General features: G+C 42.4%; 1 protein-coding gene across 1 annotated transcript; it reads left to right on the top strand.

Annotated features, from left to right (window-relative positions):
- The first annotated feature begins 1,646 nt into the window (after positions 1-1,646).
- Positions 1,647-25,354, top strand: LOC109879908 (zinc finger protein 850-like). Its single transcript, XM_031822135.1, has 5 exons — positions 1,647-2,148; positions 5,017-5,197; positions 6,219-7,141; positions 22,649-22,826; positions 23,576-25,354. The coding sequence occupies exons 1-5, from the start codon at positions 2,140-2,142 to the stop codon at positions 25,000-25,002; spliced, it is 2,718 nt and encodes a 905-aa protein (XP_031677995.1). The 5' UTR covers positions 1,647-2,139; the 3' UTR covers positions 25,003-25,354.
- Positions 25,355-26,925: the final 1,571 nt, after the last annotated feature.

Below are 26,925 nucleotides of genomic sequence, written 5' to 3'. Positions count from 1 at the left end.
TGCAATCAATGATCTAGCATTAAAGGTAAGAATCTCTGGATTAACTATCTAATGTAAGCTAAACGTAGTAATGAATAAATTGCCTACATTTCTTTAAATTGACAATTCTGGGACCTGTCATGGGCACGTTTTAAAATGTCACAATACATGTTAGTGATGTTGTCGGCTAGAGATGATGTGCAGGAGCTTTTAAGGGATTTGTTTCATTGCATCATGTCTACTTTCATGCTAATTAGCATTAGTGACATTTGAGATTAAAAAGAGCAGACTATATTTATAAAAGTCACCTTGTCCGAGAAAGATTTTCAGGGTAATCAAAATGTCTCGCCAGGGTAAGCCTATGGGAAATCCCCTATGGGATAAATGAATGGTGGAAAACAATTGGAACCATTTCCCTGTTTGGCCACCAGGTTTTATGGGTTTTATGACTCGCCATGTGGGGCTCTAAAGAGAGGACTAGTAATGGCATTTTTTTATAGGCATTAATTTTGAAGAAGCCTGTGGGGAAAATGTAAGTGTTTTTGTATGGTGTTTGGATAAATGCTGAAAATAAGGACTGTTGTAAACACAGGTTTAGGAGATCTTATTAGATTTGTTCCAGAATTTTTATCAGCACTTGTGAATTTAAGAATTGATTGAACTAAAACAGCATATAAATCACAAATACTACATTATTCATAAAGGTCATATTAACTGACTGCTATTATCTCATAGAACAAAACGTATAAGATCTCCTTAGCCTGTGCTGACCTTATTTTCAGTGTTTATTCCAAAACTCCAAAACTGGCTGAACGAGCCAAAGGTAACTAATTTCTGAGTTTTAAGACTACAAGCTGAAGAGCTCATATAGCTCGACATTGACATGATTTGTTTACGTTGGTGAGGTACTTCCTGTATAAACACGAATTCCCTTCCTTGACTACTTCCTTCCAGCAGTGTGTATCAGGGAGATTCCTACATGTGAGAAGTGTGCAGGAGGACCTGAGAGAAAGGAATGTGTAGTATTGATGTAAAAAGTTGTGTGTATAAACTGTAGGGGTACACATGGTGCTGGAGATCAGATGTGTCCAGTGAGAGAAAGACAGGTTGAGGTTACCAGGATCACAGTAGTGCAGAAGGTGTTGTATGCTGAGGCAGTGAAGAGAGTACTAGAGGAAGATGGGTCCAGGGTGAGGGATCCTGAGAGGATCCCTGTGATTAGGCGGAGGTCAATAGAGAGTGATAGGAATAACATGCTTCAGTAAGTTTTGGCCAAGTTCATGGCCATGGTTGTCAACTGTACCACAGTAATAGAATGTAAAACAGAGTGGATAGATGTTGTGGTGGCAGCTGTTGAGAAGTACTTGGGTGTATAATATTTTACTGCAGAGTTACAAGGTGTTTTGAAGGATAATATCCCGTCCTCCCAGTCTGCTGGCCTGGTGTTGAATCAGAGGGCCAAAGTAGTGGAATAATGATTATGTTTTAATGGGTGTAGGGTTAGTTTGTTTTTCACAAAGTGTAGTGAGTTATTACTACAGAATAGTAGTCTGATGCACAGCCAATACACTAAGTGGCAGCATGCACCAATAATAGTTTGCAGACCGCCATAACACTAACGAAGAAGAAGACCACTTCCTTCACAGCTCAGCTCGGCTCTGCTCGGTGAAGCGGAATTAGTATACATCCACTGACTACTGTGGAGGTTGCATTGTTGTAAATGCTTCATGGCCCCTGCAGATTTTGGATTAAACATACATCAGGTTTTACTGGTTCCCTGCACGGATAGCGCTGCTGTAATCAGTCTGCTATTTTATAGGCTACACTTACTGGGCCTTAGTTTTAATTGTCTATCTGGACTCTTGAAGAGGACGTTGTTCTAACAGACTCTCGGGTTGAGTTAGACGATACACAGACATAAGGATTGTTGGTGAATAGGGTGTTGAACGTTTTCTTGACTCTAATAGAACCAGTAAAATCTTATCCAGGATCTTTCTGAAGTAAGATTACTTTAGATTAATCGAGTTTTGATATTTAAAAGGACGTTTGATTGCTTTGGTCTAGCTGTGGCAAACAAAGTAACTGTAGTGTAAACTAGCTACATATTTACTGTCACGTTTTTATATTTGAAGAAACGCTGAAGAAAGAATAGCTTCCACGATGAATCGGGTAAGTTTGGTTTACTTTTATTAACAGTATTCCTACTGTGGTGTATAACATGTCGAGGCCTAGTTTTAACAATAGTTGATCTTCCATATCTCTTCGTTCCATTTGATCAGTTGGACAAAATAAACAATGGTGGTAATAAACACGTGGGATATTTTGTCCTTCAGCACAAGGCAATGCGATGCGCAACGAGCAGGTAAAGTCAGAACCATGGAGAAATACTGAGGCTAAAGCTACATCTTGCAGCACCGGGGTAAAGTCACCGGGAAGCCAAGGCAGAAAAAGAGCCATATTACAACCTATGTTTGATCCATAACCTGTTAGGTCATATGCCTTGACACAACCGAGACAAGAAGGTGGCTGAATAAATTCAAATACACCTTTTGTTCAATCATAAAACCGGAGAGTAACATCAGTCCAGTTGAGTTCACAAAACATGTTGGATGTGAAACGGCTAGCTAGTTAGCGGGGTGCGCGCTAATAGCATTTCAATCGGTGACGTCACTCGCTTTGAAACCTTGAAGTAGTGGTTCCCCTTGCTCTGCAAGGGCCGCGGCTTTTGTGGAGCGATGGGCACACAGACAACAGTCGTGGGTGACTGTTTGTGTGCAGAGGGTCCCTGGTTCGAGCCTGGGTATGCGCGAGGGGACGGACTAAAGCTATACTGTTACACATGTAATAAACAGTTACACGACCTACAGAATGGTCAAGCAAATGACATTTTCCAACGTTTTCAGAATACTAAACAACTATTGATTTTGAGTTACCGCAGGTCAAAAAGGAAACAGGCGCTGCCTCCAATATTCAAGCACCATTTTAACTTCAACATCCTCTAATCACCTATGCTTAGTCTACTAAAATATACCAAAAACCAGGGGTGCAATTTTCACTGGGGATGGAGTGAACATGTCCCCACCACATTCTGAAATTTGGTCCCCCCTGAGTTTTATCATTGTACTGTGATACTAAATGAGGAGACTGTGTGCTTTAGGACCACGTGGACCCCTCCGGCTGTTCATACTGTGTAATCATTATGTCCACCCACTTCTGAAACCAAAGATGCGTCCCTGCCAAAACATGATTTAGTCCGATCAACCTAAGCTTAATATGATGCATCTATTCATGTGCATGCAAGTAGAAAAAAAACATGTTGACTCACCCAACTGGTAGAGAAATGCAAATGCCATCTTCCTCTGTCAATAAGTACATGATTTTAGTTTTTTTCCTGTCCTCTGTGACCTGGCTAAGGTGCTTGCACACTAGCCTTGTAAACCTCTATTCATGGGCAACGGTGCCCCAGGCCAGCTAGTTAATAGCCCCTTTTCAAATGATTACTCTTTTTGAGAAGTAACTGTGAGATGCTCATCTCACTACACTGTCCCCCTCGCCAAATGTTTATTTTATTGTTTTAGATTCCATTATATTCCTGTCGTGAGTGTTCCGTATTTTCTGCGCCTACTTCGCTACAAGTCTTGCAAATAAAACAGCACTATTGCTTCCATAAAGTGACCATTGGACTTAAAATGTTTTACAACATTTGTAGGTGCAACAGTTTATCAAATGTATAATGTATCACTTTCAAGTGCACATTTATGTCCACTAAGAACCATTGACTACCTTTTTTGTATTATTTCTGCAAATGCCAACTTCGTTTCAGCCAAATCTCAGAGTTCTAACCTGGTCAGCATCTCTGTTGCTTGGCAACAATGGTGGCAGGGTGGAAATCTCTCCTCTGGAACAGGGTAGATGTTACTGTCTTTGCAAGGGGGGGAAATAGTGGAGGCCATCTCTGTCACTCCCCTTAGTGATGTGGTCACCCTCTCCTGTTGGGCATGCAGGTCATTGGTCCACATATGAATGATGATATGGCTTAGGGAGCCAAGCTGGGCCACAGTAGCTCTGTCCGTTGTGGGGCACCATAACTTTGACAGAATTTTATTTGGGAGAAGTTGATCCTCTAATATAAGCTTGCCATTTGATTGATGGGAGTAATTACAAGCCATGAGATGGGGATGGAGGGAGGTCAGCTGGGTTGGTGCATTGTTTGGTTGGATTGGTTTGTATGTTCTGATTCAGCTGTTGTCCTGGTCCAAGGTGTTTGTGGAACTCTTTGTAGAGTGGATAGTGGTGGCTGAGAAATACCTGCCTTGGCTCATGTAGCTCCTTCTACAGGTCCTGCATGTGGCCAGTGTTGCCTGTACTGGACAGCTCCTCTCTAAGTCTGCAGGCTTCCATCCTGAGAGTCTGGTTGTCCTCCTCAAAATTGTTCATTGCACACTGCTGCTCCCGGATCTCCTCCCTATGCTGACGCACCAGACTGATCATCTCCTCTATAAGATGCTGTGGTGCAGGTGTCATGTGTGAGAGAGGCATGCTCAGGGCTGTGTCTGCTGCAGGTGATGGAGGGAGAGGGACACTGGGGACTACATACTGGGGCACAGAAGGAGTGGAGGCTGTTGTGGGTAGTGACAGTGGAGATGTTGTAAGTGCAGCAACAAAAGGTTTTATTTAGTCGAAATAGTAGACCCAATCAATCAGAAATATTTGGTCTCGCCTCCTGAGTGGGGCAGCCGTCTAAGGCACTGCATCGCAGTGCTAGAGGCATCGCTACAGAACCGGGTTCAATCCCTGGTGCGGCTGGCTTACGGGTGAAGCGAGCAGTGTGTCAAGAAGCAGCGCGGCTTGGCAGGGTTGTATTTCGGGAGGACACATGGCTCTCGACCTTCGCCTCTCCCGAGGCCGTACTGGAATTGCAGCGATGGGACAAGACTGTTTATTACCAATTGGAAGTCATGAAATGGGGGGGTAATAAAAATAAATATGTATTTGGTCTAATTATATTCTATGTACAATACTTCCTCTGGTCACCAGGACAGAGCTAGCCCACATACCTCCACCCTGCCAGAGTCCCCGGGTTGCAACTCTCCCGGTAGCGCCTTACTGCAGGGTCTGAAGAGGGTGTCTTCATTGCTGATCGACTGCAGGAAAACACCAGGGCAGAGTGGATCTTCGAGTGGTGGACACGAGGAAAATGGAGATTTGATTTCATCAAGTAAGAACAACGTTCTATGTGGATTAGACTACATTCTGCTTCTGAAACTTCTGTTAATTCATTGATAAACATTATACACTCCTTGCCAGTTTATTAGGTACACCCATCTTGTACCGGATCGGAGCTGCCTTTTTCTCCAGAACAGCCTTAATTCTTCGGGGCATTGATTCTACAAAGCGCCGGAATTTTTCCAGAGGGATGTTGATCCATGCTGACGCGATGGCATTACGCAGTTGCTGCAGATTGGATAGTGTCACATTCATGCTGCCAACAGCCCGTTCCATCTCATCCCAAAGTTACTCTATTGGGTTTGGTCAGCAACTATGTTCAGATTGGCTGTGGCGTTAAATCGTTGCTCAGTTGGTATCAAGGTACCTAACATGTGCCAGGAAGACATTCCCCACACCAGTACACCGCCGCCAGGCTGGATGGGTCCATGGGCTCATGCTTTGCACACCAAATCCCGACTGCCATCAGCATGACGCAACAAAAACCGGGATTTGTCGGACCAGGTCATGTTTTCCAATCCTCAATTGTCCAGTGTTGATCCCTCTGGAGCCGTTTCTTATTTTTAGCTAATAGGAGTGGAACCCGGTGTGGTTCTCTGCTGTAATAGCTAACCCGTGACGAGGATCGACTAGTTATGCGTTCCGTGATTCCGTTCTGTACACCACTGTTGTACTGCGCTGTTATTTTTTTGTGGCCCGCCTGTTAGCTGGCATGATTCTTGCCATTCTCCTTCAACCTCTCTTATCAACGAGCCGTTTTCACCCACAGGACTGCCGCTGACATTGTCTTTTGTTTGTCACTCGTTTTGCCTATTCTAACGTTTAATGAAAACATTAACTGAATGTCTCTACCTGTCTGCCTGCTTTTGGTAGCAAGCCACAGCCACGTGACCCACTGTCTGTCGGTGTACCTAATAAACTGGTCACTGAGTGTACTGTATTTATTGATGATAATTATTTGTTTATGGACACATATTTCATAAACCTAGTTATTCAATGTCTTCGTTTCACAGGGGACACACCTAAACGTGGTTATCTCGGTGGGAGGGGCTTATCTGCTCACCTTCAACCACATGTTGCTGACGAGGCAGAGAAGTGTCTCTCCAGATCAGAACACTTCAAGAAACACCAGCAGAGATGTATAGGGAAGAAACCTCAACATTGCTGCTCTGACTGTGGGAAGAATTTCACTAGCCGGAGTTGCTTCATTATTCACCAGCGGATTCACACCGGCGAGAGACCGTACTTCTGCTCTCAGTGTGGGAAGAGGCACATCTCTGCAGGGCGTCTTAAAGAACACCAAAGAATCCATACAGGAGAGAAACCTTACAGATGCTCACAGTGTGGGAAGAGTTTTGCTCTATCTGGCACCTTAAAAACTCATCTGAGAATCCATACAGGAGAGAAACCCTACTGCTGCTCTCAGTGTGGGAGGAGTTTTGCTGTATCTACCGCCTTAAAATCTCATCTGAGAGTCCATACAGGAGAGAAACCGTACTGCTGCTCTCAGTGTGGGAAGGGTTTTGCTGTATCTAGTGCCTTAAAATCGCATTTGATAATTCATACTGGCGAGAGGCCTTACCCCTGCCTTCGTTGTGGGAAAAGCTTTGTTAGTGCAGGAAACCTAACTGTACACAAGCGAATACACACTGGAGAGAGGCCTTATAGCTGTGATCAGTGTGGAAAGAGCTTTGCTCTAGCTTCCGTTCTGACTTCACACCGGCGCATACACACTGGAAAGAAACCTTATAGCTGTGAACAGTGTGGGAAGAGCTTTGCCGTAGCTTCCTCCCTGAGTAGACACCAGCGAACACACACTGGAGAGAAACCTTATGTTTGTCTTTGTGGAAAGAGCTTTGCTCAGTTAGGGACAATGACAAGTCACCAGAAAACAAAAACGTGCCGTATTTCATCTCCATCCTATACGGCACCGGTTCCAGATCCCTAAATAAACTATCAACAAAAAACTTCTCGTGAACAGTCATATCCATCTCCCATTGTTAAACAGTTGACTTAGTTTGATCACCATGGTAACCTGGAGCATAATATGCTGCTCTGATCCAGCATCAGGTCTCCCCTGTGTCTGTAATATCACACAATGGGATTTAAATGGATAAATGTTATCATAGAAGATGTCATAGTCAACCTGTGTGTGTGCTCATAAAACGAATCAATGATACATTGGATAATCGGTCAAGGCAAGAACTATGCATATTGTAACACCGGTTAATGTAATAACTTTTAGATGTGCAATGTAATATCTTGTACCCCAGAAATTGAACGTAAATCACAGAAAAGTGATTAGTGGGTTTTTAATGTGTAGGTGGCAGCTGCTGAGAAGTACCTGGTTGTACAATATTTTACTGCAGGAGAGTTAATAGATGTTTTGAGAAGGAAATATATATGAACTCAGCAAAAAAAGAAACGTCCTCACACTGTCAACTGCGTTTATTTTCAGCAGACTTAACATGTGTAAAGATTTGTATGAACATAAGATAAACAGAGACATAAACTGAACAAGTTCCACAGACATGTGACTAACAGAAATAGAATAATGTGTCCCTGAACAGAGGGGGGGTCAAAATCAAAATGTATAGTCAGTATCTGGTATACCAGGTGCACTAAGTACTGCAGTGTATCTCCTCCTCATGGACTGCACCAGATTTGCCAGTTCTTGCTGTGAGATGTTACCCCACTCTTCCACCAAGGCACCTGCAAGTTCCAGGACATTTCTGTGGGGAATGGCCCTAGGCCTCACCCTCCGATCCAACAGCTCCCAGACGTGCTCAATGGGATTGAGATCCGGGCTCTTCGCTGGCCATGGCAGAACACTGACATTCCAGTCTTGCAGGAAATCACACACAGAAAGAGCAATATGGCTGGTGGCATTGTCATGCTGGAGGGTCGTGTCAGGATGAGCTTGCAGGAAGGGTACCACATGAGGGAGGAGGAGGTCTTCTCTGTAATGCACAGCGTTGAGATTGCCTGCAATGACATCAAGCTCAGTCTGATGATGCTGTAACACAATGCCCCAGACCATGACAGACCCTCCACCTCCAAATCAATCTCGCTCCAGAGTACAGGCCTCGGTGTAACGCTCATAACTTCTACGATAAACGCAAATCCGACCATCACCTCTGGTGAGACAAAACCGCGATTCGTCAGTGAACAGCACTTTTTGCCAGTCCTGTCTGGTCCAGCGACGGTGGGTTTGTGCCCGTAGGTGAAGTTGTTGCCGGTCATGTCTGGTGAGGACCTGCCTTACAACAGGCCTATAAGCCCTTAGTCCAGCCTCTCTCAGCCTATTGTTGACAGTCTGAGCACTGATGGAGGGATTGTGTGTTCCTGGTGTAACTCGGGCAGTTGTTGTTGCCACCCTGTACCTGTCCCGCAGGTGTGATGTTCAAATGTACCGATCCTGTACAGGTGTTACACGTGGTCTGCCGCTGCGAGGACGATCAGCTGTCCGTCCTGTCTCCCTGTAGTCTTCGGTGTCTCACAGTACGGACATTGCAATTTATTGCCCTGGCCACATCTGCAGTCCTCATGCCTCCTTGCAGCATACCTAAGGCACGTTCATGCAGGTGAGCAAGGGACCCTGGACATCTTTCTTTTGGTGTTTTTCAGAGTCAGTAGAAAGGCCTCTCATTAGTGTCCTATGTTTTCATAACTGTGACCATAATTGCCTACCGTCTGTAAGCTGTAAGTGTCTTAACGACCGCTCCACAGGTGCATGTTGATTAATTGTTTATGGTTCATTGAAAAAGCATGGAAACAGTGTTTAAACCCGTTACAATGAAGATGTGTGAAGTTATTTGGGTTTTTTAAATTATCTTTGAAAGACAGGGTCCTGAATAAGGGCCGTTTTCATTTTTTTCTGAGTGTTACAGTTGAAGTCAGAAGTTTACATACACCTTAGCCAAATGCATTTAAACTCAGTTTTTCACAATTCCTGACATTTAATCATAGTAAAAATTCCCTGTCTTAGGTCAATAAGGATCACCACTTTATTTTAAGAATGTGAAATGTCAGAAAAATATTCCCAGTGGGACATAAGTTTACATACTCTAAATTAGTATTTGGTAGCATTGCCTTTAAATTGTTTAACTTGGGTCAAATGTTTCGGGTAGCCTTCTACAAGCTTCCCACAATAAGTTGGGTGAATTTTGGCCCATTCCTCCTGACAGAGCTGGTGTAACTGAGTCAGGTTTGTAGGCATCCTTGCTCGCACATGCTTTTTCAGTTCTGCCCACAAATGTTCTATGGGATTGAGGTCAGGGCTTTGTGATGGCCTCTAAAATACTTTGACTTTGTTGTCCTTAAGCCATTTTTCCACAACTTTGGAAGTATGCTTGGGGTCATTGTCCATTTGGAAGACCCATTTGCGACCAAGCTTTAACTTCCTGACTGATGTCTTGATGTTGCTTCAATATATCCACATAATTTTCTCATCCTCACGATGCCATCTATTTTGTGAAGTGCACCAGTACCTTGTGCAGCAAATCACCCCCACAACATGATGCTGCCACCCCCAAGCATAACGATGGTCATTATGGCCAAAGAGTTCTATTTTTGTTTCATCAGACCAGAGGACATTTCTCCAAAAAGTACAATCTTTGTCCACATGTGCAGTTGCAAACGATAGTCTGGCTTTTTTATGGCAGTTTTGGAGCAGTGGCTTCTTCCTTGCTGAGCGGCCTTTCAGGTTATGTTGATATAGGACTCATTTTACTGTGGATATAGATACTTTTGTGCCTGTTTCCTCCAGCATCTTCACAAGGTCCTTTGCTGTTGTTCTGGGATTGATTTGCACTTTTCGCATCAAAGTACGTTAATCTCTAGGAGACAGAACGCGTCTCCTTCCTGAGCAGTATGATGGCTGTGTGGTCCCATGGTGTTTATACTTGCATACTAATGTTTGTAATGTGAACATGGTACCAAAATTTGAGGCCTACAATATTTTTTTCTGAGGTCTTGGCTGATTTCTTTTAATTTTCCTGTGATGTTAAGCAAAGAGGCACTGAGTTTGAAGGTAGGCCTTGAAATACATCCACAGGTACACCTCCAATTGACTCAAATGTCAATTAGCCTATCAGAAGCTTTTAAAGCCATGACATTATTTTCTGGCATTTTCCAAGCTGATTAAAGGCACAGTCAACTTAGTGTATGTAAACTTCTGACCCACTGAAATTGTGATGCAGTGAATTATAAGTGAAATAATCTGTCTGTAAACAATTGTTGGAAAAATGACTTGTCATGCACAAAGTAGACGTCCTAACCGAGTTGCCAAAACTATAGTTTGTTCACAAGAAATTTGTGGAGTGGTTAAAAAATGAGTTTTATTGACTCCAACCTAAGTGTATATAAGCTTCCGACTTCAACTATATATATATTTATTATGAGATAGTGGTATATAGGTGTCGGTTTGGTTGGTGGTGAAATTGTCTTTCTTTTTTTGTGTGTAACATGTAACATTATTGAAACACCCACTACTGCAGAGAAGGTGGCAGCATGCACAACCATGCAAATGCCATGACACCGAAGAAGACAATTTCCGAATGCCTGACTTCTGTGGAGGAATCATCGCCTTAAATACTGTATGGCGACCCGTCATTCAGGGCATGTGGGCCAGAAAATAGATTTATATATATTTTTAAAATGTTGGCTGTTTTGCATGTTGTTTTGGCATTAATACATGTTTCATATCAGTTTGCAAACTATTTTAAAAAATGTATAAATAATTGAGTTAATAAAGCTGCATACAAACGTTTCTTTCTTTCTTAAGGCAGCTCCAAAATGCAGGTGTTTCAAGCCTAGCTCAGTGCTCAGTGCTTTCTGTGGTGTCACTGAGCTAGGCCCTCAGTGCTCAGTGCTTTCTGTGGTGTCACTGAGCTAGGCCCTCAGTGCTCAGTGCTTTCTGTGGTGTCACTGAGCTAGGCCCTCAGTGCTCAGTGCTTTCTGTGGTGTCACTGAGCTAGGCCCTCAGTGCTCAGTGCTTTCTGTGGTGTCACTGAGCTAGGCCCTCAGTGCTCAGTGCTTTCTGTGGTTGTGGGGCAGCCAGCGGAGAATACAGCACATTGTGGTTGGTAATGTTCTCTAGTTACGCTGTGTTGCACATTTTCTTAACATTTGTCATAATTAGCAATGAATTTGTATCCCCTCTTGTCGGCCTTCGACTGCATATTTTCTTCCAACCTGAAAACGTTGTGAAGCCAAGCCCATTTTCTGAATTTCATTATGCGCCCAAAAAGTACAGAAATGGTGTCCATTGCTTGTATACCTCATATTTTGGCGAATGTAGTACGACAACCCGGGACTTTTTGGCATACTAACTATGACTAATAAGCACACTACATACTCAATTTACCTCACAAATAGTATGGTTAGTGTGGTTAGTATTAGAGGTCGACCGATTTAATTAGGGCCTATTTTCAAGTTTTCATAACAATCGGAAATCTGTACTTTTGGACACCGATTTTGCCATTTAAATATATATATATTTTTTACACCTTTATTTAACTAGGCAAGTCGGTTAAGAACACATTCTTATTTTCAATGACGGCCTAGGAATGGTGGGTCAACTGCCTCGTTCAGGGGCAGAACGACAGATTGGCACCTTGTCAGCTCGGGGGATCCAATCTTGCAACCTTACAGTTACCTAGTCCAACGCAATAACGACCTGCCTCTCATTGCACTCCACAAGGAGACTAACTGCCTGTTACGCGAATGCAGTAAGCCAAGGTAAGTTGCTAGCAGCTCTTCGTTGTGCGTCAAGCTTTGCGCTGTTTGACTTCAAGCCTGTCAACTCCCGACATGAGGCTGGTGTAACTGAAGTGAAATGGCTAGCTATTTAGCGCGCGCTATTTAGCGCTTCAAACGTCACTCGCTCTGAGACTTGGAGTGGTTGTTTCCCTTGCTCTGCATGGGTAACGCTGCATCGAGTGTGGCTGTTGTCGTTGTGTTTCTGGTTCGAGCCCAGGGAGGAGTAATGAGAGGGACGGGAGCTATACTGTAACACTGGCAATACTAAAGTGCCTATAAGAACATCCAATAGTCAAAGGTTAATGAAATACAAATGGTATAGAGGGAAATAGTCCTGTAATTCATATAATAACTACAACCTAAAACTTCTTACCTGGGAATATTGAAGACTCATGTTAAAAGGAACCACCAGCTTTCATATGTTCTGAGCAAGGAACTTAAACGTAAGCTTTCTTACATGGCACAGATTTCACTTTTACTTTCTTCTCCAAAACTTTGTTTTTGAATTATTTAAACCAAATTGAACATGTTTCATTATTTATTTGAGGCTAAATTGATTTTATTGATGTATTATATTAAGTTAAAATAAGTGTTCATTCAGTATTGTTGTAATTGTCATTAATACAAATAATACATATTGGCCGATTTTAATCGGCATCAGCTTTTTTGGTCCTCCAATAATCGGTATCGGTATCGAGGTTGAAAAATCATAATCGGTCGACCTCTAGTTAGTATGTGTATTCGAACACAGGTTAGGTCACAGAAAAATCTTTGGGGAGAGCTCGACTGGGAAAATACGGTTTGAACGGTCAAACTTGGAATTCCATTTAGTGAACTTGGGCCTCTAGAGCTCTGACCTGAAAATCACTGACGTCATGATTTGACCTTTGTTTTTTCCCCAGAGTTTTCAGTTGTCTTGAAAGCACCATAAATCCAAAGAATGCCAGACTTTGGTTACAAAATTTGCCCACAAGAAGGACCGTCGCACCACCTTCCTGTTCAAGTGAGCACAGGGCCACATGGTGAGTCCAAAAATGTCTTGTATGCTGCTGCATAAATGATGTAATATGCCAGGGAGATATGTATACTGTAGTTAAATAGGTAATACTAAGTGTATGTTGTGTAGTAAGCTGTTAATGGCCCATGTGCCTCACCTTAATAAGTTGGTACCTTTCCCCCTCATAACTTAGCCTACTGTTCTGACTTGGTGGTGTATGTTTAGCCTATAGCCTGTTTTCGATAAATTGAATATTGTAAGAGCTTTCATCGTCTGCTTACATACCCCCTTTATTTATCCTACAGTCTGACTTGGTGTACAGGGAGAATAGCCTACTGTAAGACCAGCCCATATTCTGAATTCTGTCACTGTACATTTCAAAAGTGCTGAACAAATAGTTATATTGACTGTTACTTTATATTGATTACTACTACGTTGTTCATTGTCTTAATTGAAATTACGGAATGCCTCATCTGCTCATCGTTCCCTTATGTCATAGTTTGTACATCTCAATTGTCAGTGGAAACCACATTTGTTTAAGCAAGTCAGCCATATCAGCTATGTTTTTTTTAAAGGCAGTAAATGAGGCTGAATGAACTGTTAGGCTGCCAGACAAGGCGCCGTTAATAGTAAGGGTAAGGATTCACTCCATGGTGCTGAAAAGATAGCTCTGCTGTTGGGACAGCTTTACGTAGGCCCTAATACTTTGTGGGCAACGTTTGTCACTGCTACAGTGCAATTAATGTATTGTTTAGTGTTCTGTTGTTGCTTTGCTGACATGCATCCCCAAAAATGTTTGGGGTTTGCCCCACCAAGATTTACATGCTGAAATCGTCACTGGCTTTACTGGTTCACTGCACGGATAGCGTAGTGGTAATCAGTCTGTTATTTACGAGGCTACTCTTACTGGGCCTCAGCCAATAACAATATCTGGACTCTGGAAGAGAACGTTGTCAGAGAGGAAGCCCAACTCGAGCCACCTAGCCATGGTCTAATTTGAAAGACAATAGCAAGGGATTTCACTAATCTCAAATTCGGCCTGCCACTTTACAGCAAACCGAAGCCAGCCATAGACAGCAAGTTGTTTTTGTTGTTTCTATAAATACCTTAGAATTGTTGTGATTTTAATTAGATTTTATTTGCAAATGTTAAAATAATGCAACCACACGTGGACATAATGCAGTTGCAATCATTGAGGATGACACCAAAAATCTGATAATCTGATCAAATAATTTAAAATTCAAATAGATTAATGATATATTGATTATAGCAAAAACAACCTACATTTTTGACATTAATTTAACATACTATATATTTGAGACAATACTAACAGTTATTTTCTAGCAATAAATTAATCCCTAAACCGCATCACCCACTTGTAGAAAAGTGTTTGACTGTGTACAGTAGGTGGCGGTACAATTTAAACACCACAGAAGAAGCCGAAAAACATCAACAAGGAAGTGCTTTGTTACCGTCCTCTTGCGTTTTTAAACCAAATAAAGAGCCACAGGCTTTTGCTGGATCTTTTCGGATGTAAAATTAGTCTACATGAGACGTTTATTTGTCCCAATTTTAAATCGAGTTTTGATAATTAATTAGGTGTGATCTAGCTTTTATTTGTTTGAACGCTACGACAAGGAAATTAACTGCAGTGTACACATTTACTGTCTTGTTTGTTATTTGAAACGTTGAAGAACGAATACAGTAGCTTCCACTATGGATCTGGTAAGTTTGTTTGACTTGTATTAACAGTATGCCTTCTGTGGTGTATAACATGTCTAGGTCTTCATCTTTGAACTTTCAATAACCATGAGTTCGATTTGAACAGCTGGACAAAAGAAACCACGGTGGTAATTTCAGCCAAGTAGCCTACTAGCCTATCGCGCACAGATTAATGATACAAGGCAATGCGCAACCAGCTGGTAAAATCCGAACCATGGAGAGAAATAATTAGGCATCGCCTTCACCAATTATGTATATAACCCCTGGATTGCTGATGCTACGTATTGGCCATTGTGAGGCTTTGAAGCCACCGGTTAACCTCTTTGAGGTATTTTCTGAACACCTTCTCACTTTTTCTCCAGTTTGACCACACACACCGTTTACACACATTTTTGGTGCCCAAATAAAAAAAAGGACAGTTGAAAATAGGTGATTATTGTTGCTAGGCTACCAGTTACGGTGCTGTTAGCTTGTGTTTTCCCGCGTCTTTATGCGGAAGTAAAACAACAATGATAGCTCGTGTCGAATAATGATATGGAGTTAATACTAGTCAAATTACTGAGCATGTTCTCAACGCAAATAACTATCAGATTGTCCTTATTTAGCATATCAAGATCCTAATGTGGTCCACAGTCGGGCCTATCAAATAAAATGTTATGTCACGTGCGGGAATACAACGGTTGTAGACTTTACAGTGAAATGCTTAACGTTACTTACAATAAGGAGACCAGATTTCTGAAATGAAAACCGGGGACATTTCCAGTTCGGCGGTCAATATATCATTAAAATATCCAATGTTATTATCTATGAAATAAAAAAAGGGGGACACTTCCGGGTTCATGTATTTTGTCTAACAGGCACACTGTGATAGAGAAACAACTATACTACAGAAACACTACAGACGAGACAGAACTGTCTGATCTGAACAGCCATTCAGTGGTCCTGCTAGTCTGGGTAGAATAAGAGCATAAATGAACATGAGCTAAATTGAAGAAAAAAACAGGCAATAGTATATGTGAAATACTTAACACAATAAAGAAATAGGACAATGGCGTGATTGGTAACTACATAATATAACTTATACCAACCTAATCTGTATATTTCTCAGAAGAATGTATCTTCTTAAAGGATTTCTCTGTCTTTGGCCTGCTTCTCCATGAACTCCTGGCAGGGGAGGTTGAAATTTGTCTTCACAATAAGCACGGCCTTGATGGTAGGAACAGTGAACCTATTTCTTGCTGCTGTCCATATATCATTCATTCCGTTTCTTGGGGAGAGCCATTGTACCTCCTCTGTCTGCTCTTATTACTCTTTTCCTTCCTCTCCAATCTTTCTCCTCTTTTCTTCACTCATCTTACTGCGCTTTCTTCCTTTCCTTCTCTTCAAATTTCCACCTCAATCTTCTACAATCTCATCACTTCACTCTTTTTACTCTTCATTTTTCCTTCCTCTCCAATCTTTAATAATAAATAGTACACTATTAGATAAAATTCCCATTGCTTGCCTCATTTTTGTATTTTATTTCAGAAACATTGTTTGGAATAAAAAAAATTGGCAGACTCTAATCATATCTTTACCTTTCCTCTTCTCTCTCTTTCACTCTTCCTATCTAGTCTTCCTCCTCTCCACTCTCTAACAGAAAACATTATGCTAATGTTATCCATGAAAATTATTAGAATGCCAAACCATTAAAATTGTAATCTACAAATAAATATTCTGTGCATTCATTTAATATAATCATATTTTCAAAATAGCCCGTCCGCTGCATGTTTACATGTGAACGTTTTTTAACCTAGCTACCATTACAGTAGCTAGCTAACCTAGCTAGATAACTTAAACGACATAGCTAATGTTAGCTAGCATAACCTATTTTAAATCTTAGAGCAGATCATCAAACCATATAATAAAGTAGCTAGCTAGTATCTCAGACGATTGTAACTTACCTGGCTTGTTTGTTTGTGGTGATGTTGTGGATTCACTTGACACTTGCTAGCTTCTGGCTGAGTTTTCCACAGCAGTTCTCTCTAAAACTAGCTCCCAGTAAATAGTTAGTAGAAGAAAAAGAGTGAGTGAAGCTCCTATATGGAGCAGCCCCCTCTGCTGGACAAAACAAGCACAACGCGTTTGAGACATCAACCGGTAGGCTCTGCTGCCCGGTCTTTCTTGCCACGTAAAATATTATTTCACTTTGCAGTCTGTTTTTAACGCACTGTTAAAAACAGGGACATTTCCGGGGACAGCTTCAACCGGGGACAGGCCACCAAAAACGGGGACGTCTGGTCACCCTAACTTACAAGCCCTTGACCAACAATGCAGTTTTAAGAAAATCCCTAAAAAAGTAAGATAAAAATAACAAATAATTAAAGAGCAGCAGTAAATAACAATAGTGGTACTGGTACAGTCAATGTGTTGAGGTAATGATGTACATGTAGATTGCCACTTTAATAACTCTATGTATAGACACTAACAGAGTTGCAGCAGCGTGGTGGGGCAATGCAAATAGTCTGGGTAGCCATTTGATTAGCTGTTCAGGAGTCTGTTTAGAAGCCTCTTGGACCTAGACTTGGCGCTCCGGTACAGCTTACCCAGGGGGTAGCAGAGAAAACGGTTTATGATTAGGGTGGCTGCAGTCTTTGACAATTGTTAGGGCCTTCCTCTGACGCCGCCTGCTATAGAGGTCCTGGATGGCAGGGAGCTTGGCCCCAGTGATGTACTGGGCTGTTCGCACTACCCTATGTAGTGCCTTGTGGTTGGAGGCCGAGCAGTTACCATACCAAGCAGTGACGCAACCAGCCAGGATGCTCTCGATTATGCAGCTGTAGAACCTTTTGAGGATCTGAGGACCCATGCCAAATCTTTTCAGTCTTCTGAGAGGGAATAGGTTTTGTTGTGCCCTTTTCACGACTGTCTTGGTGTTCTTGGTCCATGTTAGTTTGTTGACGTAGACACCAAGGAACTTGAAGCTCTCAACCTGCTCCACTGCAGCCCCGTCGATGAGAATTGGGGCGTGGTCTGTCCTCTTTTTCCTGTAGTTCACAATCATCACCTTTGTCTTGATCACGTTGAGGGAGAGGTTGTTGTCCTTGCACCACACGGTCAGGTCTCTGACCTCCCTATAGGTTGGATCATCGTTGTCGGTGACCAATGTTGTCATCAGCAAACTTAATGATGGTGTTGGAGTCGTGCCTTACCGTGCAGTCATGAGTGAACAGGGAGTACAGGAGGGGACTGAGCATGCACCCCTGAGGGGCTAAACTGTTGAGGATAAGCGTGGCGGATGTGTTATCTACCCTTGCTACCTGGGGGTGGCCTGTCAGGAAGTCCAGGATCCAGTTGCAGAGGAAGGTGTTTAGTCCCAGGGTCCTTAGCTTATTGATGAGCTTTAAGGGCACTATGGTGTTGAACGCTGAGCTGTTGTCAATGAATAGCAGTCTCACATAGGTGTTCCTTTTGTCCAGATGGGGAAGGGCATTGTGGAGTGCAATAGAGATTGCATCATCTTTGGATCTGTTGGTGTTGTATGCAAATTGGAGTGGGTCTAGGGTTTCTAGGATAATGGTGTAGAAGTGAGCCATGACCATACTTTCAAAGCATTTCATGGCTACAGATGGTAGCGGTAGTCGGTAGCCATTTAGGCAAGTTACCTTTGTATACAGGGATTATGGTGGTCTGCTTGAAACATGTTCGTATTACAGACTCGGAGACGTTGAAAATGTCAGTGAAGACACTTGCCAGTTGGTCAGCGCATGCTCGAACTACACGTCCTGATAATCCATCTGGCCCATCGGCCTTGTGAATGTTGACCTGTTTAAAGGTCTTTCTCACATTGGTGGCGGAGAGCGTAATCACACAGTCGTCTGAAACAGCTGATGCTCTCATGCATGTTTCAGTGTTTTCTTGCCTCGAGCGACATGGCTCGTCTGGTAGGCTCGTGTCACTGGGCAGCTCTGGGCTGTGCTTCCCTTTGTAGTCTGTTATAGTTTGCAAGCCCTGTCAGAGCCGGTGTAGTACGATTCGATCTTAGTGCTGTATTGGCGCGTTGCCTGTTTGATGGTTCGTCGGAGGGCATAGCGTATTTTCTTATAAGTTTCCGGTGTACTCTCCCTCCTTGAATGTGGCAGCTCTACCCTTTAGCTCAGTACAAATGTTGCCTGTAATCCATGGCTTCTGGTTGGTGTATGTACGTACAGTCACTGTGGGGACGACGTCATCGATGCACTTTATTGATGAGGCTAGTGACTGATGTGGTGTACTCCAATGCCATCGGAAGAACCCCGGAACATACTCCAGTCTGTGCTAGCAAAACAGTCCTGTAGTTTAGCATCTGCTTCATCTGACCACTTTTTTTATAGAACGAGTCACTGGTGCTTCCTGCTTTAATTTTTTGCTTGTAAGCAGGAATCAGGAGAATAGAATTATGGTCAGATTTGCCAAATGGAGGGCGAGGGAGAGCTTTGAAAGCGTCTCTGTGTGTAGTATAGGTGGTCCAGAGTTCTTTTTCCTCTGGTTGCACATTTAACATGCTGATAGATATTTGGTCAAACGGATTTAAGTTTCCCTGCATTAAAGTCCCCGGCCACTAGGAGCGCTGCCTCTGAGTGTTTTCCTGTTTGCTTATGGTGGAATACAGCTCATTGAGTGCGGTTTTAGTGCCAGCCTCTAACTGGTAGTATGTAGATGGCTACAAAAAAATACAGATTGATAGTGGTGGTCTTCAGCTTATCATGAGATGCTCTACCTCAGGTGAGCAAAACCCTTCGACTTCCTTAGATATCGTGCACCACCTATTAGAGGTCGACCGATTATGATTTTTTCAACGCCGCTACCGGTTATTGGAGGTCCAAAAAAAGCCGATACCGACGATTAATAGTCCATTTATATATAAATTACATATTTTTTATATATATTTTTTATATATATATATTTGTAATAATGACAATTACAACAATACTGAATGAACAATGAACTTTAACTTGATATAATACATAAATAAAATCTATTTAGTCTCAAATAAATGAAACATGTTCAATTTGGTTTAAATGATGCAAAAACCGTGTTGAAGAAAGTAAAAGTGCAATATGTACCATGTAAAAAATAACATTTTAAGTTCCTTGCTCAGAACATGAGAACATACGAAAGCTGGTGGTTCAATATTCCCAGTTCTTCAATTTTCCCAGTTAAGAAGTTTTAAGTTGTAGTTATTATAGGACTTAAAAGAAGCGTTGACTATTTCTCTCTATACCATTTGTATTTCATATACCTATAACTGTTGAATGTTCTAATAGGCACTTTAGGCTGGCAATACTAATCTCAGGAGTTGATAGGCTTGAAGTCATAAACAGCGTTGTGAAGCAAGCATTGCTAAGAGCTGCTGGCAAACGCAGTAAAGTTTGAATGACGCTTACGAGCCTGCTGCTGCCTACCACCGCTCAATCAGACTGCTCTATCAAATCATAGACTTAATTATAATATAATAAACACAGAAATACGAGCCTTTGGTCATTAATATGGTCAAATCCGGAAACGATCATTTTGAAAACAAAACGTTAATTCTTTCAGTGAAATACGGAACCGTTACGTATTTTATAGAACAAGTGGCACCATAAGTCTAAATGTTACTGATACATTGCACAACCTTCAATGCTATGTCATAATTATGTAAAATTCTGGCAAAGTACTTCGCAATGAGCCAGGCAGCCCAAACTGTTGCATATGAATGCAAGAGAAGTGACACAATTTCCCTAGTTAATATTGCCTGCTAAACATGAATTTAACTAAATATGCAGCTTTAAAAAATATATTCTTCGGTGTATTGATTTTAAGGCAAAATATGTTTATGTTTAGGTACATTCGTGCAACGATTGTTCCTTTTTTGCGAATGCGCTTTTGTTAAATCATCTGCCGTTTAGTGAAGTAGGCTGTGATTTGATGATAAATTAACAGGCACCGCATTGATTATATGAAACACAGGACAAGTTAGATAAACTAGTAATATCGTGAACTATGTGTAGTTAACTAGTGATTGTGAAGATTGTTTTTTATAAGATAAGTTTAATGCTAGCTAGCAACTTACCTTGGCTCCTTGTTGTACTCGTGTAAACAGGTGGTCAGGCTGCCACGGTCTCCTCATGGAATGCAATGTAATTGGCCATAATCGGCGTCCAAAAATGCAGATTAGCGATTCCTATGAAAATCGGCCCTAACTAATCGGCCATGCCGATTAATCGGTTGACCTCTACCAAAACAATGCATAGGCCCCCCTTGTCTTACCAGAGGCTGCTTTCTGTCCTGACGATTTTGGTGTGTAACCCGCAAGCTGTATGTCCTTAATGTTGTCGTTCAGCCACGACTCGGAAACATAAGATATTACAGTTTTTAATGTCCCGTTGGTAGGATATACGTGCTTTCAGTTCGTTCCATTTATTTTCCAGTGATTGAATGTTAGCTAGCAGAACGGAAGACAAGGGCAGATTAGCCACTCGTCGCCTGATCCTCACAAGGCATCCTGATCTCTTTCCGCAAAACGTACGTTTCCTTTTCCAGCAAATCACAGGGATCTGGGCCTGGTCGGGTGTCTGTAGTATATCCCTCGCGTCCGACTTATTGAATCGAACGAGAAGTTCTTCTTTGAGTTGAGTAATCCCAATACTGATGCCCAGAAGCTCTTTTCGGTCATAAGAGAAGGTAGCAGCAACATTATGTACAAAACAAGTTACGAACAACGCGAAAAAAGGAAATAAAATAGCATGGTTGGTTAAGAGCCGATAAGACGGCAGCCCGACCCTGAGTTGGATGTGCTGAGAAAATATACAATGTAGGCCGCCTGTCAGTATTTGTCATCATATTGAGAAAATAAGATGTCCACATAAGCCTATCACAGGATATATGAGTCAATATCCGGCCAAACCATGAATGATATCTGGAGGGAATCCAAAAACGATTTGTGCATAATGAAAACTGCTAAAAACTGAACCACGAAACCAAAATTGTATAGTGTCGAGTTTACGTACAGTTTGAAAACAACTGTATAAATTGACATCAATTTAATTTAGGTTGGAAGCTAAAACCAAGTAATTCATGGATTTGACTGTAAATACTACACCACTCTTCTTCAGCCAGTGTACTTCTATACAGTAGGGCAAAGTGGGTCACTGTGCTACCATTTGAAATGATGGTGTGGTGTACAAATCACTGCTAAAATACTTGGGTGTTAAATTAGTTTATTCCACTCATTATCTGAATGTTGTTGATTTTTAGTTACAGTAGTAAGACATAGACAATTGGATCTTGAGCAATGTTACATGGGCCAGAAATTGCACCAGGCTACACCCATACCTTTTTACTGTAGGTTTCTACTACATGCCACAATACCCCCATATCTGATGGTTTCTTCTATGTATGTACTGTGTAAGGATACTGAAACTATGAGACTGACATTTTTCTCAACATGCTCCAAGTGGGATAACTAGCAGCAATAGTTCTGGTGTTTAGTTTTTTTTATCACTGGTTATTTGAACAAACCATGATTTAGCAGGTGTTACCATCTTTCACATTTCGGAAAGGGAGGTGACATTTGGCCCTTATCAAGAGGGAGGAACTCCACATTCTGGTTCTGCTCCTCGTTCTAGCATCTCCTAATCTCTTAACTCGGGTGAAAGATGTGTTCAACTCCAATAAATGCTCAATCAAGGTTCTGAACATAAAATGGGGCATTCCAAGTGTCATCAGTTTTGGCATTTTGTACTAAGAGTCAAAAAATATATATAAACCACTTCCATTTGAAAAATGTGCCAAAGTGATTTGAAAAAAATATGTACATTTGTGGAAAGTAGTGAACGATTGCACACTTCAGGAGAAATGGGGTATTATAAGGATGCAGCAATCAATCAGAGATTTAGACTAAAGTCATCACATTTTTTGGTCTAATGATATTCTATGTACAATACTTCCTGTGGTCACCAGGACAGAGCTAGTCCGTCCTCCTCCACCCTGCCAGAGTCCCCTGGTCACAACTCTCCTGGTAGCTCCTTACTGCTGGGTCTGAAGAGGGTGTTTGTGCGGCTGGTCGACTGCAGGAAAACACCAGGGCAGAGTGGAACTGTGAGAGAAGGACACGAGGAGGGAGATTTGATTTCATCAAGTAAGAACAATGGGGTGTGTGGATGAGACCACAATATGATTCTGCAACTTCTGTTAATTCATTGATAAACAATATATACTAATTGGCCAGTTTATTAGGTACACCAAACTAGTACCGGATCGGGCCAGCCTTTGCCTCCAAAACAGCCTGAATTCTCCGGAGTGTGGATTCTACAAGGTGTCGGAAACGTACCACAGGGATGTTGGTTCATGCTGACGCCATGGCAACACGCAGTTGCTGCAGACGGCTGCTCATTCATGCTGCCAACAGCCCGTTCCATCTCATCCCAAAGATACTCTATTGGGTTTGGTCAGCAACAATGTTCAGATACACTGTGCAGTTATTTGTCTGTTTGTGGCCCGCCTGTCAGCTTTTTTGATGCACCATTCTTGGTAAAGGCTGGACACTGTCGTGTGTGAAAAGTCCAGGAGAGTGGCTGTTTCTGAGATTCTGAATCCGGCGCGCCTGGCACCGGCGATCATACCTCGCTTAGTCGCCTAGGTCACTTGTTTTGCCCGTTCTGATGTTCAATCAAACAGGAACTTAATGTCTCTGCCTGTCTGTCTGCTTTATATAGCAAGCCATAGCCACAACTCACTGTCTGTAGGAGTGACCTATTTTCATGAACTGAGGAGTGTACCTAATAAACTGTCCACTGAGTGTATAATGATATATTGTTGATGTTTGTTTATGGACCCATATTTCCAAAACCGAGTTATTCAATGTCTGTTTCAATGTCTGTTTCACAGGGGACTCTCCTCCTCTCAGTGGGAGGGACTTATCATCTGGGGAGCTTCAACTACAACATGTTGCTGACGAGGCAGAGAAGAGTGTCTCCCAATCAGAACACCTCAAACACCAGCACAGACATACAGGGAAGAAATCTCACCACAGCTGCTCTGACTGTGGGAAGAGTTTCACTACACGGAGGTCCTTCATAATTCACCTGCGTATTCACACCGGAGAGAAGCCTTATCACTGTTATCAGTGTGGAAAGAGCTTCAATCAGTCAGGCAACCTGACAACACACCAGGTAACACACACTGGAGAGAAGCCTTATAGCTGTGATCAGTGTGGGAAGAGCTTTGCTCGGTCTGGACAGCTGACTACACACCGGGTAACACACACTGGAGAGAAGCCTTATAGCTGTGTTCAGTGTGGAAAGAGCTTTAATCAGGCAGGCAACCTGACAGCACACCAGCTAACACATACTGGAGAGAAGCCTTACAGCTGTGATCAGTGTGGGAAGAGCTTCAATCACTCAGGCAACCTGACAGCACACCAGGTAACACACACTGGAGAGAAGGCTTATAGCTGTGATCAATGTGGGAAGAGGTTTGCTCACGCTTCCAACCTAACTAGACACCAGGTAACACACACAGAAGAGAAGCCTTACAGCTGTGATCAATGTGGGAAGAGGTTTGCTCAAGCTTCCAACCTAACTAGACATCAGGTAACACACACAGAAGAAAAGCCTTACAGCTGTGATCAATGTGGGAAGAGGTTTGCTACATATTACACATTCAAATATCATCTGAGAATTCATACAGGGGAGAAGCCTTACCCCTGCCTTGATTGTGGGAAAAACTTTGCGAGTGCAGGATCCCTAACCATACACCAGAGTGTACACACTGGAGAGAAGCCTTATAGCTGTCATCAGTGTGGGAAGAGCTTTGCTGTAGCTAACACCCTGATTATACACCAGCGCATACACACTGGAGAGAAGCCTTATAGCTGTAATCTGTGTGGAAAGAGCTTTGCTGTGGTTTCCACCTTGAATAAACATCAGCGCATACACACTGGAGAGAAGCCATATAGCTGTGATCAGTGTGGGAAGAGCTTTGCTCTATCAGATAAACTAACTATACACCAGCGAACACACACAGGAGAGAGGCCTTATAGCTGTGATCAGTGTGGAAAGAGCTTTGCTCGAGCTTCCACCCTGAATTCACACCAGCGAACACACACTGGAGAGAAGCCTTATAGCTGTGATCAGTGTGGAAAGAGCTTTGCTGAGTTAGGGACCCTGAATTCACACCAGCGAACACACACTGGAGAGAAACCCTATGTCTGTCTATGTGGAAAGAGTTTTTCTCTTTTAGGGCAAATAAAAAAACACCAGAAATCAAAAACGTGCCATATTTCATCTCCATCCTATACCCGACAGTGGTTATAGATCCCTAAATGAAAGGCTCTATAGAAAACATATCCATCTCCCATTCTTAAACAGTTGACTTAGTCTGATCACCATGGTAACCTCTGTGCAGCATAATATGCAGCTCTGATCTAGGATCAGGTCTCCCCTGTGTCTATGTAATATCACACATTGGGATCTAAATGGATAAATGTTATCATAGAAAATGTCATATTGTGTGTGGGGGGGGGGGGGGGGTGATGTTGATAATTGTATCGTCTTTCATATACTCATGATACTATTATTAAATCTCATTATGTATAATGTTTCAACAATAGGTGTATATTCATGTATTCAATTAATCAATAAATTCAATCCAATATCTTATAAACAAGATATCACTTTAATGTTATAGTTTTCTTGCGTGAGCAAGATGGTGCCAACAGAAAGGGTCGCCTCGCTTCTAGTCCAGCCGGGAAGAACTTTTGGAAATCAGAGTGACGTCAACTTACCAACAATTCGACCAGGAATACAACTTTCCCGATGCGGATCCTTTGTTCGCACCACCACCCAGGGCATTCGATCTGATTCCAGGGGCCCGACCCAAAACAACGTCGCCGCAGAAGTGGTAGACGGAGCGGCCTTCTGGTCAGAATTCGGAGGCGTGCACACCACCCACAGCTTACGAGTATATTACTCACTAAAGTCCAGTCTCTAGATAACAAGGTAGACAAAATTAGGGCAAGGGTAGCTTTCCAGAGAGACATCAAGGACTGTAACATACTCGGTTTCACGGAAACATGGCTCTCTCAGGATATGTTGTCGGAGTCCGTACAGCCACCGGGATTCTTTATGCGTCACGCTGACAGAAATAAACATATCTCTGGGAAGATGAAGGGCAGGTTGTTTGTTTCATGATTAACGACTCATGGTGTAATCGTAACAACATACAAGAACTCAAGTCCTTTTGTTCACCTGACCTAGAATTCCTCACAATCAAATGCCAACCGTATTATCTCCCAAGATAATTCTCGTCTGTTATTGTCACCGCCGTGTATATCCCCCCTCAAGCCGATACCACGACGACCCTCAAGGAACTTCACTGGATTCTTTGCAAACTGGAAACGATATATCCTAAGGCTGCATTTATTGTAGCTGGGTATTTTAATTAACAAATAATAATTTGAGAACAAGGCTCCCTAAATTCTATCAGCATATTGATTGTAGCACTCGTGAGGGCAATACACTGGATCACTGCTACTCTATCTTCCGCGATGCATTCAAGGCCCTCCCCTGCCCTCCGTTCGGCAAATCTGACCACGTCTCCATTTTGCTCCTGCCTTCCTATATGCAGAAACTCAAACAGGATGTATCTCCTGATGAGGACTATTCAACACTGGTCTGACCAAGCGTAACCCACGCTTCAAGATTGTTTTGATCGTGTGGACTGGGACATGTACCATGTAGCCTCAGAAAATAATATTGATTTATATGCTGATTCGGTGAGTGATTTATAAGGAAGTGCATTGGAGATGTTGTACCTACTGTGACTATTAACCTACCCCAACCAGAAACCGTAGATAGATGGCGGCAGGTTCTGAAAGTAACACCCGCCAAGCGCCAAATGTGGGTAGATTTTTCATTTGGCGAGTAAATCTCAGAATGTTATCTGCCACACTGGCGGGTAAATGTTTGTACCAAAATAGTAATGTAATCAAATCTGGCATGATGGCTCAAGGGAATTACTCATGTTTGCCACCCTACCACAGACCGTCTCTAGTGCTTCTAGTTTCGCGGCACTGTTTACCAGACGGTACATCAGCTACTCGACATCGCTCACTTGCCACGGGTCTGCTGCTAGCTACTGTTCAATAAATAGCTATTATGTGGCGATATTTACCTGGAGTGAGCCAACCTTTTGAAACGAAAACCCACTGACTGAAAAGGAGGACGAATCACAGAAAG

Source organism: Oncorhynchus kisutch, unplaced genomic scaffold, assembly GCF_002021735.2.
Source record: "Oncorhynchus kisutch isolate 150728-3 unplaced genomic scaffold, Okis_V2 scaffold4072, whole genome shotgun sequence".
In the NCBI taxonomy this organism is placed as follows: domain Eukaryota; kingdom Metazoa; phylum Chordata; class Actinopteri; order Salmoniformes; family Salmonidae; genus Oncorhynchus; species Oncorhynchus kisutch.
The sequence above is the reverse complement of the archived record's forward strand: the minus strand, read 5'-3'. Positions and strand labels throughout refer to the sequence as shown.